Genomic DNA, 16,095 nt, shown 5'->3' with positions numbered 1-16,095 from the left:
TTTTTACTTAAGTACACTGAGCAAGTGAAAAATACAGTGTACTTGTACAGATATATAATTCATTTCCTTTACGTTGTTAAATATATTATACATTAAAATTAGGAAAAAGTAAGTTTTTTAAACTAGTAAATAGATATTGTTTTATCTTCGTTGCTTTAAATTCTTTGATGCATTTTTTGTTTTAATTTTCATATCAGTGAATTTACTGACTAAATTGGGAGTCCTCTCAGCAGTTATTTTTGTTGGCATTGGCAGGTTGGACTCTTTTACTGCTAATTCGGTTTTATCCTTGGCAAATCAGAGAGGAAAATAGCCATTGGACGTTCAACTATAAATAGACCCATGAAAATTTCCGTCTCAATTTGTTTTCCGAGACGGAAAATTGGGTCTCAGAAACGAAAATGTCGAAAATTTTGAACCTTGTTTCCTTGTAGTGAATTATGTATGACAACATTTGTTATCCCACTGACAAGTAGTAAGCAATACAAATTTCATGGAGATGCACAAACTACCGAAGCCATAGAACCAAGAGGTCGTAGATACGACTAATATTTCATTGTATGCTTAAACTATTTCACGTTTATACAACGAATCAAAGTGATGATCTCTCAACATGCTTAGTAAAAATGGCAATACTTCACAAAAAAGATTAGGACGTTCTAACAAATGATGCTGCTCTAGAAATGCTAGAGTAGACAAAGCAACAAAAGAGAGGAAATGTGAGTTGTGACGTATACCTACCAGAAGCCAGTCTGAGAGGTTGCTAACTAGGCTTTGTCCGAGATAAAAGACCCTTTGAAGAAGGAATTAAAGGTGCTTCTTCGTCCACATTTGCATCCAGATGAGATCCATTACGCGCGTTCTTTCCTCCCAGGCTGTTGTTTGAGTTTTCGTCTGAAAAATACAGATCGGATGACCTCTTTTCCGTCTTAATGTCCTGTATCAAAATACTTATTCATTGAGGGTTTCTATTCTATGCATAAAATGAGATAAAATCAAACATCAACAATCATTTTTTGTTGGACAACTACATACAGGTTTCTTGAGGTTTAATCATATTACACATGGACCACTTTAATTTGAGAAACTATATTCAAACTCATATGTCTGCAAATTCTGGTTAAAGAAGTTACCAGAATTTGCAAATGATCTATTTTAACGCCAAAGAATAGAAAAAACAATCAAGTCAAGAAGATAAAATATGAATGTAATATTTTTTGTATTGTTATAGGTAATCATTTTGTGTGCATAAAGTAAAAAGGGCATTTTCGGGGTATTGCTAATTTCTAGCTGCCACTAGCAAATTCCAGCCTGAGAACTTCAGAAAGGGGTATCAGCTATTTGTACACAATGACAAGGGTTCCAATAGTAATATTCCAAAATCGAGAGGGTACATTATAATTGACTAAACCTTAAGGAGTCTGTATGTAATTGCCCCCTTATGTTTATTCTTGAAAAAGCACAAAATAGCACTACCATAGTTGTTCGGTTCAAAAGTCAAAATTCAACCATGATAATATTTATTCGGAAGGGAAACAGAAAGATCAGATCATATTGTTCATAAACAAGAAACCCTTACCTTCACTGCACGTTCAGTGATATTCTCCCCAGGAATCTGGGTCAAACGAATATCCTTGGCCTTCAAGTAATTATACAAGACAACACCACACAAGGCTGTAAAAAAGGAAAATTTTAGCATGCTTCAAGCTGACTAACTCGAAAGAAATACGAAATTTAGACAGAATAAGAGGGATACCAATCGCGTAACCAATAATATTTAGCTTGGTGATTGTTGACTCGGGAAAGATGACAGTTGAAAGGGCAATAAGTATCCAGTCTTTTAGAACACCAGCAACTCGAATGGTCACTGCACCAGTTCTACCAATTACCAGAAAGATGGAGAAATTCAAAGCCAAGGCACAAAGAGCATTCGAGAAGAATATCCAAATATTAAACTTGATCTGTGATACTTCCATTCCAGGCATCTCCAGAAGATACCAAGGAACAAAAAGAAACACAAAGCTGCACATGGAAAGGCAACACAAAAATCATCATTAGCCGCGTGAAGACTATGAAGCAATATTCTTTCTACTTGAATATACCATGTTAACTATGCTCCCACTTTCTCAATATTTCCTCTCAAGATGGATCATCATATACGTACTTGTTTGTAATACTACTTACATTACAGATTCTATGCACATTCCAGAGAAAAAGGCAATTAATGCATGTCTCTTTCCAAATTCAGAACTACAACAAAATGGAAATAAGATGTCTACACTTTTCTTAGTTTAGTCTGTCCAGTTCACTCACATCCCCGTCTTGTTTTTCTCTCTAAACATCTGTTTGATAGAATTCTAAGCAACTGGTATTAACTATTGTATACAATATCTTTGATGAATGCATGTACTCCAGAAACGAGGAAGAAGTGTACCTGCAAGGCGCAATGTAATACAAGCTTGTGATAGGATTGAGTGTTAAGCCCTTCTTCTGGAGTAGCACTTGAGTCAGAACCAACCTAAGAGCTTCAGCAAATATTCCTGTAACTTGATAAACGGTGCCCACCACATTGAAATGAATTTCCCCATACGAAGATATGACAACACCAAAACTGACCAAGACCATGTTCGCAAACACATCGCATCTCAGTTTATCAGTACCACAAATAACAGCCATCAAAAAAGTAGCCACTGGCACTGCCATCAGGTATTACCCACAAAACAACGGACCAAAAAAGGAAGGGACAAAAAGATCTGATGAGTAATTTGCTCAATGGTATGAATGGTTAACATGACAGAAAATATATAGACATACTTAGGGCTTTGAGCATCTGAATGAAGGCCACTGAGATGAACAAGTATGCAGTGTTTCCAAACCTGTAAGACCACATGTTTCGGTTAACAATTGTGAAAAGACATGCCCTGCATAAATGTAGCGATTGAAGTACCCAAAAATGCATAGAGACAATGACTACAAGAACTGCTCACGAGTTGAGAATGATGCAAAAACATTTTGAACAGGAATGTGCCAATGATAACCTACTCCACTGCAAAATATCTCATCCCCAGCCACCACATCTATCTCTTCAATAGATTATGTGCAAAGGTTCTGTATGCGATGTAGTTTACACGAAAAACCCTACCAATAGGATCTTGCTTTGCATTGCAACGAGTGCACTCTATGTAAATCAAAGGACAGATATACTAAGTATTATGAACTCAAATAAATTTTCCCAGTAATAACTTGAGATAAGTGTCTGAGTTTCAAAGATCACAAGCAATAGAATATAATTTCTCATAGTGGATGTCCCATTTTTTCCGACAAGGTCAAGGTCAGTCATATGCAGTTTTTTGGAGGGAATTTTACCCCATTGGTGAAATAATACACATAAACACATATTATGATATTTGAAAATGGTCCACAGAAAAAACATGAGCAATTTGTAGCTGTGATAGAGATAAAACTTGCAAAAGAAAGCAACCAAGCTTTGTCATTCTTCCAAAAGAAGAAATAGATAAATAACCCTTACCATAGACTTGATGCGAAGAAGGCACTGATTGGGATTACACATGTGGCGTATCTGCATATTAAAGCAGATATACTCAGGTACAGGAACTAATAAACTGAGACTGTAAGAATTAGGTTATAAATCTCTTACATTTCAAAGGTCATCTTCACAGGTGATACAACCTGAAAAAATCAATTTAAGTCAAAACTAGAAGGACAAAGGAAATACAACAAGAAAACAATAATACAAGTGTTCAAACAAAAATGAGCAATACATCCTAGATAAGAGAAACAGCTTATACAAAAACGCCAAAGGATGCAATATAATTTTGTCCAAGGGGAAGCAGACCAAAAGTTCTGTAGTATTAGTCTATTCAACTCCTCCATAATTTTCTAACATTTACATCTATGGCATAGACTCGGCTGGAGTGCAGGAAGTACCTAGATTTGCAAAACCAAGAACCTCCAAACAATACAAGTTAAAGGTGAAAACATTAACTGGGGCATGGCATGCACCCCAGGACACATTGATAAAATAGAGCATGCTCATACAACACTTTACATCTATTGGAAAGCATACATTATTAAGCACAATACCGAATTAACATGACGTATAGGTATCTACACGTCTTGCAGGAGATTCCATGATAACTTAGTCTATAAATGGTTACGAATAGACTCATGGAACAGACTGCCTCGAAACCCAGTTCCAGGCCGGGGACAATTAGAGGTGAACAGGCTAAGAATCAATCCAGCATATGCTTACAACTGATGCAGTAGCTTTAATATTGATATCCTAGAATTAACACTGATATCATTCTATGACAAGGATACAACAATAAGTCCAGATTCATCCAGTGACTTCAGAGACGTCGCAAGTATCTGAAGGGGAATGGCCTGCGTCTATTTTAAAGTTTCAACTGCAGATTGGATGAAATCCGTGGGCAGAGATCTTACCCTCCTATAAACCTAATCATTAGCCCATTTAGCAACACTAATTCTCGCTGAGAGAATCTAAGGCAGAATCTTAAGAATGGAGGAAAAACAAGCCACGAATTTGAATGTGAAATGTCAAAATTCAAGACATCTTCTAATGCGGGACAGCAACTAAAATGTATCATATTCAGTTATGCACATATAAAGTCCTCATCCTTCAAATGAACTGGACGCTGTTCAAGATATAATACCGACAAAGGGTGAAGAAAGAATGATTCTATCATAAATGTCTCTATAAACTTAATCTACCAAGTTTGCTCCTTCCTTTCACAACAGGAATGATTCTTTCTGTGCTTGACTTAGCTTGCAGCAAAAAGCTGATAGAAAAAGAGGGGGAATAACAGAGCAAGGTTCAGTGTTAGACATCATGTAATGTCATCAAAGATTTAGCCCATAAAAGAAATTTAAAAAAAACAAAAACAAAATACAAATACCAAATATTATGAAGCAAAATTGTACAATGAGCTTTACCTTAAAAACACGGATCAGAAAGAAGGCCACCAAGCCCGAAAAGCCCATATGAATCATGGTAAGCGTTATAGGAAATGGGAAATTGAAATATTTTGGCGAGAGAACCCACTGCAGAACATAAATAAAGAAAGACAAATGTGAACTTACGGATATTGCAAACATGAACATATAAAGAATATTGATGGCAAACAGGCAAAGTATATCCGGTACGCTTTAAGTATGGCAAAAGTCTAACAAACTATTTTTATAGTGATCAAAGAATAACATAGTGAGCTATCTTAGTATGAAACTTTGGACAGGGAATGTAAAGAAGAATGTAGTATTTTGAGAAACAGATAAACATATGAATTATTCTGACAAAGTTAAGAAATTTCCAGACATGAAAGCTTGTTTTGTAATTGTTGCATCATAATCTGTCCTATGCTATGCAACTGATAAGTAACTAAAATTTGCAATAATAAGATTGATTTGTGAAGTCTAAACCACATCATACTCTTTAAGTCTAAGAAATTTGTCTCCAACCAACAATCATAAACACAGTTGTAGCAGACTGGTGAACTCTATATTATAAAGATTTTTGTAATATTTCATTCTAGATAAAAGATACAGAATAAACAAGCACACAGAGGATAGAGCAACTCGCAAAGATAAGCAAAGTATCTACAGCATGACAGCAGTTGGAGACCTGTAACAAGCAAATACAGTCTAAAGGTGCAAGTTCACAGCTTCACCTAGATCCTATTAGAAACAAACTAATAACGCCACAGGTCCACAACATATGACCTGGCAACCACTATTTATACTATGTTCCATAGATTAATCATCTATATGAATTTCAATGGATCAGAAGATCCAATTAACCATTGAGAATCAGCTGTCATTTTTCTTTATTTGTAGAGAGTCATCAATGACACCAAGGCAAATAAGAAGCTTTCAGGCTGTTAGTCCGTCTTTCACCCATTCCGCGTTTCCAGGAAAAGGACACTCTTTCTTGTCTTCTACTAATTAAAAAGGGTGCTTTGCTGTTAATTTGATTACAAATTGAGCATTTTCGGTTAAATTTAAGGCATAAATTATGATGTAAAGCATTTTATGGTGAATATCTTAGGACCATCATAATTATCATAAATTTTAATGATTGTTCACTTCAAACATATTCTTGAACAGACAAGTGTTAACTTCTAGTTGCATAGTACTTACTAGCTATTAACCGCTGACATGCTCTAATGATAAAAGGTCCATGAAGAGAAGCACAATAACTCACGACCTACTACAATAACAATAGCCTAAAGTAGGATCAAGATATGGAGAGAAACAAAGGGCAACAAAATATAACCAATATACGTCAAGCAAAATGAAGGTGGAAAGCAACAGAAGAGAATGTCCTTTTTTCCATGCCAGCACATGACGGATTACATACCTTGTTATATAAGATAACTCCAGAGGATAACACAATATATACTAACAGATAAAGGTAGGTCAATAAGAGTTGTTTGCTGATCATCATGTCAATTTAGCTCCCTTAAGCTCCACACAAAAGCAATGTCAGCTCCTAGATTCGTCACGCCTCAAACAATCGAATTAACTATTCTCCAGAAGAAGTGGACTGATATGAAATGTTATTTTCTCCTCAATGTTTTGTCATTCATCCCCTTTGCAAAATACATGGATACAGTTTTCTCAACGGAATAGCAGGAACTGTAAAACAAACAGCCATCTGGACCTGGAAAAGGATGACAGAGTAAGTACAGATTTAGCATTTGGTTGTTCTCTATATGAACATACACAACACAATACGTTAATGTTGTAATATACTAGCTTGCAAGCAGCAATTTTGGGGGGAAAATTGCTCTGAACGAATAAATTGTATCATGGATCATGCTTACAAATGCTGAGCACTTCCTCTTCTTACCAAACAACAGAAAGTTAGACATACTCCGGTGCTACTTCTATTTATTCCTTATAACATATACAGAACTAAACAAGCGAAAATAGGTCAGGTGGAAATTAAAAGAGAAATATCTTTATCAACACATAGTATTCTTGTTAAATTTCCTCCCACTTTCCTTTCTCACATAACAGTCATAGGTCCAACATTTTCGTCCTTATCTTCTCTTGTTTTATCTTCCTCTCATCACTTTGCACCTCCTCCAATCATATTATTCAACCAGAAAGCCTTGATGAACAAACTTATAATTAAGTTGAATATATGATCCTTTTTGGCATTCTAATGGTCTAACATTCCCACTCCGCCTTGGTTAACTTACATAATAGTGTTTCTCTCATGTGATGGCATCAAAACAAGATATCAATTACACAATTTTCTTCTTTCTTTTTTCAACTCTTTTTGGGATAAACACGATCAAAATTATCTATCTGCACAAGTCAAAGAAAAGGAAAAATATCATCAAGACGAGATTTAGAAGAGCGCCAGATCTAATGTTGGCTCCCACGTGATGGCATCTAAAGTTTGCTTCATTATGTTAATATTTTTTAACTTCTGTGATAGAGGTTGCCTTTATCTCCAATCTAATAACTTTTGCTTACAATTCTGAGTTAAAAATTGATGCACACTCAAATTGCAGTATGACATGATAAGCTTAGTGCCCATAGGCTGGTATGACTATTTGATTCTTTCTGGCGAACAATCAGTTGACTAGAAAATTGGCTATCTGGTGTAGCAATAAATTGATCCCATAAAGTATGCAGTCAAACACATCTTCTTTCAAGAGTCAAGACGCCCTAACACTGATTAATTCTTTGGTAGATCTAGACATATAAGAGAGACAACCAGTCTCTGCAAGCCCACCCCCAAAACGACCCCCCCCCCCCCCGGCTTCAAGAATCCATGCAAAAAAAGTTTGGATGGAATCACGGTTTCTTTATGAGGGAAGTGTTCCCTAGATGATTTCAAAAGAATGGCCTGGCTATTCGAAGTTCCCATGTTTCTAGCTATGGTTGACCAACAATTATATGGTTGTGAGCATACCAACACCTATGCCCCATAAAGAAACAAGATGAAACGGAAAACATGGTCTCAACCATCAACACTTAGAGTTTCAGGGGATTGAGGCCTATAAGAATGCAAGCTCCGCAATGGTGCTAAAGCTTGCTTTTATGCAATAAAGTTAAATTGAATAGTCAATAGTCCCTGTCCACAGAAATGCTGAATGAAATGGCATTGACTAAGTAGAATTACCATGATACTAGATCAACTCTACTTACTTTCTAAGGTGCCTTAAAATCATGAGTTCACATACCACCAGGATTTAAGTTAGGATACTGCAAATAGCTAATGCCATGAAGAATATGTAAATCCATTTACAAGTAAAAGAGAGTATTGGACCAGCATTTCTCACTGTTCCGAACACAAATGCAAAAGTACAAGTTACTATCCCAAAAAGAGCAGGAAAAACATAAAGTTTTCTCGTGTATCAACAAGAACAACATACGCCAGATGTATTTCGTATATGAACCCACCTAGCACATTAAAAATAACAACTACGCAGATATCACATCAAAGCATCAGTAAAACAATAAAGCAAACACAGAGTATGCAATACAGCACAATGTCAAAAATCACAAAACGTAGACTCTGGAAAAAGATCTAGTGGAACCTGAGAACAAGCAGATTGAGTTATAATCTCAACTAGGTCTTCCAAGAATCACTTAACGCAGTCCTAATCCCAAATGGGCTCCACAAATCAGCAAGAAAAGCGGTCCAAAATCTTGCCACTCAAATTCTCAGTGCGAGTATAGCAACTCCAAGGATGTGGCTGCCGCCTTGAAGATCTCAGGCGTTAATCTTTACGCCCAATATTTTGGGGAAGTGCCAAATGGGTGGTGCTAAAAGCTGAGAAAAACGTGAAAAGATTGTTTTCCAATGGCGATGGCACAAAGAAGAAAAGAACCCTCTTCAGATCTCAAGCTTCTTGCTTTTATTTATTTAATTTCTGCTTTTCTCGGAATTGAAATGGTAAATATAAAGGAAAAGGTAGAATCTTCTGAAAAACAATACTCTGCCACAATGGTTTTACCATTTACAGAGTTGAATGGGCCTTCGGAGTGAGTACAGAGAATTACACTTGCACTGATTTCTAAATAATAATACATCGAAATACCACTGCTAATATACAAATTTTATAATTTTAGTCCTATTATTTATCAAATTTTTATCTTCAATCTTATAAATTATAAAAGTAGTATTTTTAATTCGGGTTCCGTTAAGTATCTAACAGAAATATCTTATGAAAACAAAAGTTTTATTTTTCAAAAATCACGGGACAAAAAAGTAAAAATTTCGTATTCAATTGGATGAAAAGTGTAAAGACCCTAAATTACGGGACAAAAAATATTATTTTCCTTAATCTATTATCTATCTGTAATCTATACTATATAAAAATGAAAGGCATTTTTCTCACAAATGGTAGTTATGACACCACAACACCAATTTTATTGTTATACCAATAATATCACTAAATTGTTTTTATTTCTCTTTGTTGCTTTCTTTCTTTTTTCTTTTTAGAAATACGGCATATTGGTTTATATATATTTCTTCTAATTCATAATATATTTTAAAACGTAAAATATTATTTAGCATATACATGCAATGACTGCGTGCCGTGACGGCTAGTAATATAACATAGAAAGACCCTCCACAATCATAAACGGCGGTTAAGACATCGCTGCATTATTTTTTTATGAAACCAAAATGCCGTTCAAATGATAAGATAACTGACTTAAATAACTTTTTAAATTTGTATTACAGTTTTTTTTTTTTTCCCTCTCTTCTCTCTTTTTTTAAATGTAATGAATTGTATATATATTTTACTTTTACTTATAATATACTTAAAAGTGTGAAGTTATTTAATTATATGCATGCAGGAATAGAATACCACAATAGCTAGTACTAATACGGAAAGAAAGGTTATCTACACTCACAAACGTCGTTTAATTACACTACTGTTCAAAAATTTTTAAATATGACAATTATACCCCTTAATTAGATACTTTTTTTTTTTACAAAAGTAACTCCACGTCGTTTTAACGCCTCTGCACAAATTCTTTTGTTGCGTAGATGATACCTTAATTTGATTTTCTTTTGTTTCTTTTTTGTTCTTTTGAAATGTGGTTTGTTGATTATATATCTTATTCTTATTTATAAGATATTTTAAAATATAAAATATAATTTATTTTATGCAGACAGTGACGGCATACTACAATGGCTGATTTTATTTTAGTCCTTAAATAATTATTATTTATATTTTGATCCTTAAACTATCACTTTTTTAATTATTTTCATCATATTCATTAATGAATTGTTAAATTAGACAAAAATAATCTTTTCTTGTACCTCCTTCCCAGCCCCACGTGTATGGCATGTGATTTTGTTTTTATTAATGATTGATTGACAAAAACCGCCAAAATAGTTAGCAATTTTTATTTAGGGACTAAAAGTGTAAATAGTGATTATTTAAAGATTGAAAATTGAATATAATTATTACTTTTTAGAGATAAAAATGTAATTCTCCAGAAATAATAATCAATATATATATATATGTAATGAATATGAAAATAATATGTAATTATTTAAGATTATGAAAGTTATTTTTTATTTTTTTTATTATAGGTTAACTTTGAAGGCTATGTCTTGTATTATGTGTAATGAGTGTGAATAAATAAATAACATAAATTGTATTACATGAGTATAGTATGTGCATTAATGTTGAAATATTATAACAATCACTCATTTTTTTATTATATTTATTAAAGTTCGAAGAAATTAAGAAAAACAACATCAGTATGAAATAATAAATGCTACTTCTTGTATTATATATGTTGAGTATGAATGTAATAAACAATAACGTAAATTACAATGATTTTTCCTAATATTTGATATAATTATAAATATCCCTCGTTATTTATAAAATTATAAATACCTTCTTATGTTTGACGAAATTATGGAATCCTTGGTTGGAGGTATGAAATTGTCAGCTTGTCCTTACTGTATTTTTTTTAAATTTAAAAATTTGTAAAAAAATCAGACGAGGTGGATGATAAAGTTTTAAACATTATAAAAATATTATTCACCTAGTCCATAAAAAATTAAAGAAAAATTATAATTTTTAATCCATAATGGCATTTTGATAAGTTCATCACGAATAATAGATGGAAACCTAACGAGTTGGGTTAATTGTTAGACAGTCATTAAAATAAGGGGGTCATCGGTAATTTTTCAAACAACAAAGGGGTACTCGTAATTCTGCCAAATCATAGAAAGTGGTTGTAATTTACCCTAAATAGTATAAATCATATCATTATAGTATTAAGGAATAATTGCATCGTCCTCCTCTGAGGTTTGGTGTAATTATACTTAAAACCCATGTAGTTGGTAAATTACATCTAATACTTGTGGTATTTACTTCTGTTTAATAAATATGTGCTGCCATCAATCAAAAGTCACCAGATTTATTGATATTAACAAAAAACTGAATGAAAATTGATATTTATCATCTATAAATTTATTGTAGATCAAATAATTTTTTTTCCTAAACTACCCTTACACATATTTATATGTTAATACATGCGGAAAGGTATATTTTCACTCTTATAAGGATAGTTTAGTCAACAACGATTAGTTTTACCTTCATTAAGTCGGTAATAAGTCATAATAAATATAATTTTTATTCATTTTTTGTTAATATAAAAAGACCAGTGAATTAATTTTGATAAACGGATGGACCTATTTGTTATATAAAAGTAAATATTAGATATAAATTTTTCAAAAAAAATAGAAAACTTACGTATAAATAATTATACCAAATTTCATGAGAGTTCAGTGTAATTATTCCTAGCATTAATGGATGCAGTACATTAAATATGTGTGGATATTTATTAATTATTTTTACAAAAGTACTCTTTTGTTTTCTATTATATTTTGCTTTATGTACACATTGAAATTCACATAAAAGAAGAAAATACAAAAAAGTGATATGTAAATCTAATAAATCATAATAATTATCTAGAAATTTAAAAATTAAAATAAGAATATACATATTTTATGAAACTTTACTCAAATAAAATGTATAACTATTTTAGATTTGTATGAATTGAAATATTTGTTGTTTTTTTATCAAATTAATGAATCCAACTTGAGTGTTTCTCATTGAAAATTTGCATACGCCTACATCAAAATTATAGAAAAAGAATATTTTTAAAATTTTAATTTCCAATAATACTTTTTTAATTTTTCAGATAGGTTATTATCTCATTTTTTTTATGATAAGTATGAATTTTTAGTGTCGCGCTCTACTACAAATATTTTTTATAACTAATAATGTTTTTCCTAATCATTATATTATGTATTTCAATTTAATTCAGTAACTTATAGTACATAAATTAATAAATCAGTTATTACGACATTATTCAGTTGCGACACAGGTCCTACCCAATATAATAAACTTTAAATATTATAATAATAATACTTCAAAATTAATTATTATGATCAATCGAGTATAATATAAATCCACAATGACATACTCAAAAATTAAACGAATAATTTAATTTATTTCTTATTTCTCACTAATTATTTCATGTAATTTTTAATATTTTTCTAAGAGTCCTCAAAATATTTTTAAAAATTTATTAATATTTTTTAACTCGAAATAAATAAAACTTTAATCCATAAATTTTAAATAAAAAAAAATGACAAATCTAAACTTAGAGGGAAATGGATACGGCCTTCAAAGATTGTCCCTTGTTTGGTGAGATTTTTTCAACCAGTTCAAGATTTTAGTCCCACTCAACATTTAAAGCAAGATTTTAGTTGTCACAAGTGGCAACTTGGAAGAACAGAGAATCTCAACCTTTTTTCAAGAAACGTCCGTCTCAAATAGTATGAGATATCCGTGACAAATGAACCTACCTCTTCATTTTATATATATATATATATATATATATTCTTTTTTTTTTAATTTTTTCCCCTTTGAGTTAGAGTGATTTTGGCTTCGATTCTTGTCATAATTTTGAGTCAGGACGTACTTTTAGGATCATATATCACTCATAGAGTGTTTAAAGAATGTCTGTAGTACCTCAATTTAAATATTTATTTATTTATTTATTTTATGAAATTAAGTTGAAAAGAGTATTTTTTGTTTATAATTTATACTTTTGGACCATTTAGTGAAGCCCGTTTAAGATAAATGTTATAAGTTTTTTCGTGCTAACCTTTGCGCTTAATTTGTAAAATTGTAAATGTGAAGGGTTTTTCTTTCTGGAAATACTCCAAATTTGAATTTTTTTCCTACTTTTGACTTTATTTTCAAACACTTTCAACTTTCACTACGAACAAACTTGCAAATTTCTTCATAACTTATTTCCTCCATAAAAGTATAAATTATTGCGGACACACCTTTATAGATTACTCACCAATATCATCCTCGCACTAGTAGAAGAAATCGAACAAAACTTTTCTAACAAGAAGTGGCAATTCTTTACTAATTGAGCTAACATGCGTGGGCTCAACCATCTCTTCATACATTGTGATACAATTCAATACACGGTATAGCCAAGCCCTAGCCGACCTATAGGCTTGGCTTGGTTCTAGGGCTATTAGCCCATCAACCTCTTTTGTTTGGTTTTTTATAATTATTAGTGTGTGTGGCAAATTCAAAAGTGTGTGCAATATTTAGAATATAAATAATATAATTATTATTTTTTCAAAATATATAATTTAATTAAATTAACAAATAATATTAAAAAGATAGAAGTTATGAGTAGTTATTGATAGCCAACTTGCTGCTGCATTAAGTGTGAAAACAATTTCAGTAAATTCTGTCATTCATTTTTTCTTTCAGTTGGTTTTAAAATAATTTAAAAACTTGAACACACTTGAATTGCAAATCTTGGTGCAGGTGGTTGTGTTACCTTTGTGCTTTGTCTTACTTGCTGCAGCCTGCAAAAAAGAGCGCAATTTAACTGGAGAAAAAAAGGTTCAGTGATAAAAAAAAAAGAGCATAACTCAACATGCTTGACATTGAAATTATCTTTGTTCCTCATTGCTCCTCACTTGTGGCAGGGGGGGGGGGCAAAAAACAAATCGTTATATTACATATTGAAATTGTAAAATTAAAATTGAAAAAAAGAAGTTAGAAAAATTGGTATAAATCTTGAAAAACTTAGACTTAAGGTGTATTTGATTTATGCAGCTTTCCTTGTTGTGCCTATTTGAAGGCATTTACTGTAGCTATGTGTCAACCCTTTTCTGTTGATGTCTTTGACTGTAGCTCATTAGGCCCATATCTTCTAAATTTTTTAGGTCTTCCCCTATTCTTTTTAATCTTTGGAGGTATAAAGGGCTCAAAATTGATTTTTATGTAATCTTGTGCCTCAGGAACATCATTATCATGTTTTCAACATTTTTTGGAATTGTTTGGCTAGGAATTTCAGTCATATTCTCATTCATGTTTTCAACATTCTGTTGAACCGAAATTTTAGTAAAATTCTCAATCATGTTTCTTTAGCCGTTTCTTGAACTGAAATTTAAGTGAAATTCTCATCTTCGTTTTCATTGTTAATTGTGTTAGCCAAATTCTCATCAACCCCCAATTCCCCCCCTTCCCATCGTAGTCCTTCCTCATTTCAGCCCCCTCAAACTCAACCCTCCCTGCCCCTCACAGTATTTCCTCATTGCAGTTCCCTCATACTCATTTTATCCATTTACTCAAAGTCTATTCCCTCTAACAAGTATCTAATATATTCTCCTGCTCCTGTTTAATTGGATTACCTTTACTATCTATGATTTGAAGAGGTTCAACATTCTCTTCCTCTACATAAACATTTACTGGAACATCAAAACCTCCATGACAAATATTAGGACATTCTTATTTAATTTGTCTTAAGCCCCATTCTAATGGTAAAGTAGGATCTTTGTAGTAAAACTTAAGCAATGACTTTTCCCCCCACACTGTTGATACATTTCTTCTAATTCATACATACAAAGAAAATCTATGTCCACTTTTTAAAATACTTTTTTATGCCCTCCTACATATCCAAGTTTAGTATATTTTATAAATTTTTCACCCCATAAAAATTTATGTCATGTCAGGAAACTCTGCAAACAAATGAAATAAAAGCATACAAAAAATGCTTCAGCAAGAAGCAGAACCATAAGACAAAGGGTAGAAATGCATATAACAATTAAAAGCACAGTAACTTCCTAACAAAAAAAAAAATAAAAATCAAAACATTCCTACATTATAGGACTACAAACCTTAAAAGATTCAAGCATACATTGACTTGGGACCACACGTCTTAAAAATTTCAAGTACACATTAACTAAAAAATAGAAATTACAAAAATCATAGGGGACAGAATGGACAATAGTAAAGCACAAGGTGGAATTTGCACATTATTCTCCAAACACAAACATATTTTAGTTTCAAATACCACCAAATACAATAAATTATTCCTAAACTAATAGGACCATAAATTATTAAAAATTTCATATGTACACTCAATACAGTTGGGACCACATGACAAAAATCGTAATCACCAAAAAAAGAAACAAAACATATTAAACCCCAAATCCAATCAAATAAAGAAAAAAACCGTAACACACATTATTATGTATAAATAGTTATGAGATAGAAGCACCTACCTTCATTGCTTTCAAATCTGAAGCTTGACCAGCTTTTCCCCTCAGAAAAAGCCTCCATTAAACTAAAAACAAAGCAGAAAGTCAGCAAAAAATAGTAAAAAGAAAAAAAAAATAAAAGTCATAAAATTCGAATTTACCTTTTAAGTATAAGTTTTTTCCCTCAATCTGGAAAAGTACTTTAGCTACTTTTGCTTTCTAGATGTCCTAGAAAACAAACAAAAAAATAAAAATAAAAAGAATCAGTAAACTAAAAGATAAAAAAATAAAATAAAAGTTATTACAGTACTTATCTAGTTCTTTTGACACAATATTCAGTCATTTTAACGGAGTTTGAAGGGTGGATTTTTAAGGATTTTGCTTCTAAAATTCGTGGTTCAGTAGCCTCTCTTACTCTCTCTCTAGAAACACGTTTGACAATAGGAACCCTAATTTTGACTCAATAGTCAACCTTTCATATATAAAGA

General features: G+C 32.1%; 1 protein-coding gene across 1 annotated transcript; it reads right to left on the bottom strand.

Annotated features, from left to right (window-relative positions):
- Positions 1–520: 520 nt before the first annotated feature.
- LOC105171949 (putative sugar phosphate/phosphate translocator At3g17430) lies at positions 521–9,039 on the bottom strand. Its single transcript, XM_011093228.3, has 10 exons — positions 8,592–9,039; positions 6,395–6,697; positions 4,975–5,082; positions 3,659–3,690; positions 3,530–3,580; positions 2,815–2,876; positions 2,435–2,696; positions 1,757–2,022; positions 1,580–1,674; positions 521–937 (listed from the first exon to the last, which is right to left on the bottom strand). Exons 2-10 carry the CDS (start codon positions 6,479–6,481, stop codon positions 764–766), a joined length of 1,137 nt encoding a protein of 378 aa, XP_011091530.1. The 5' UTR covers positions 6,482–6,697; positions 8,592–9,039; the 3' UTR covers positions 521–763.
- Positions 9,040–16,095: the final 7,056 nt, after the last annotated feature.

The sequence above is a fragment of the Sesamum indicum genome, linkage group LG10, assembly GCF_026168435.1.
Source record: "Sesamum indicum cultivar Baizhima isolate 11 linkage group LG10, ASM2616843v1, whole genome shotgun sequence".
In the NCBI taxonomy this organism is placed as follows: domain Eukaryota; kingdom Viridiplantae; phylum Streptophyta; class Magnoliopsida; order Lamiales; family Pedaliaceae; genus Sesamum; species Sesamum indicum.
Note: the sequence above shows the minus strand (reverse complement) of the source record. Positions and strands in the feature narration are given on the sequence as shown.

Excerpts from the sequence above, each read along its gene's own strand:
- LOC105171949 (XM_011093228.3), bottom strand. The coding sequence starts at position 6,481 with ATGATGATCAGCAAACAACTCTTATTGACCTACCTTTATCTGTTAGTA. Across the intron at positions 3,581-3,658 it reads GTGAAGATGACCTTTGAAAT|ATACGCCACATGTGTAATCC; the intron begins GTAAGAGATTTA and ends TTTAATATGCAG. Across the intron at positions 2,877-3,529 it reads TTCTTCGCATCAAGTCTATG|GTTTGGAAACACTGCATACT; the intron begins GTAAGGGTTATT and ends GTGGTCTTACAG.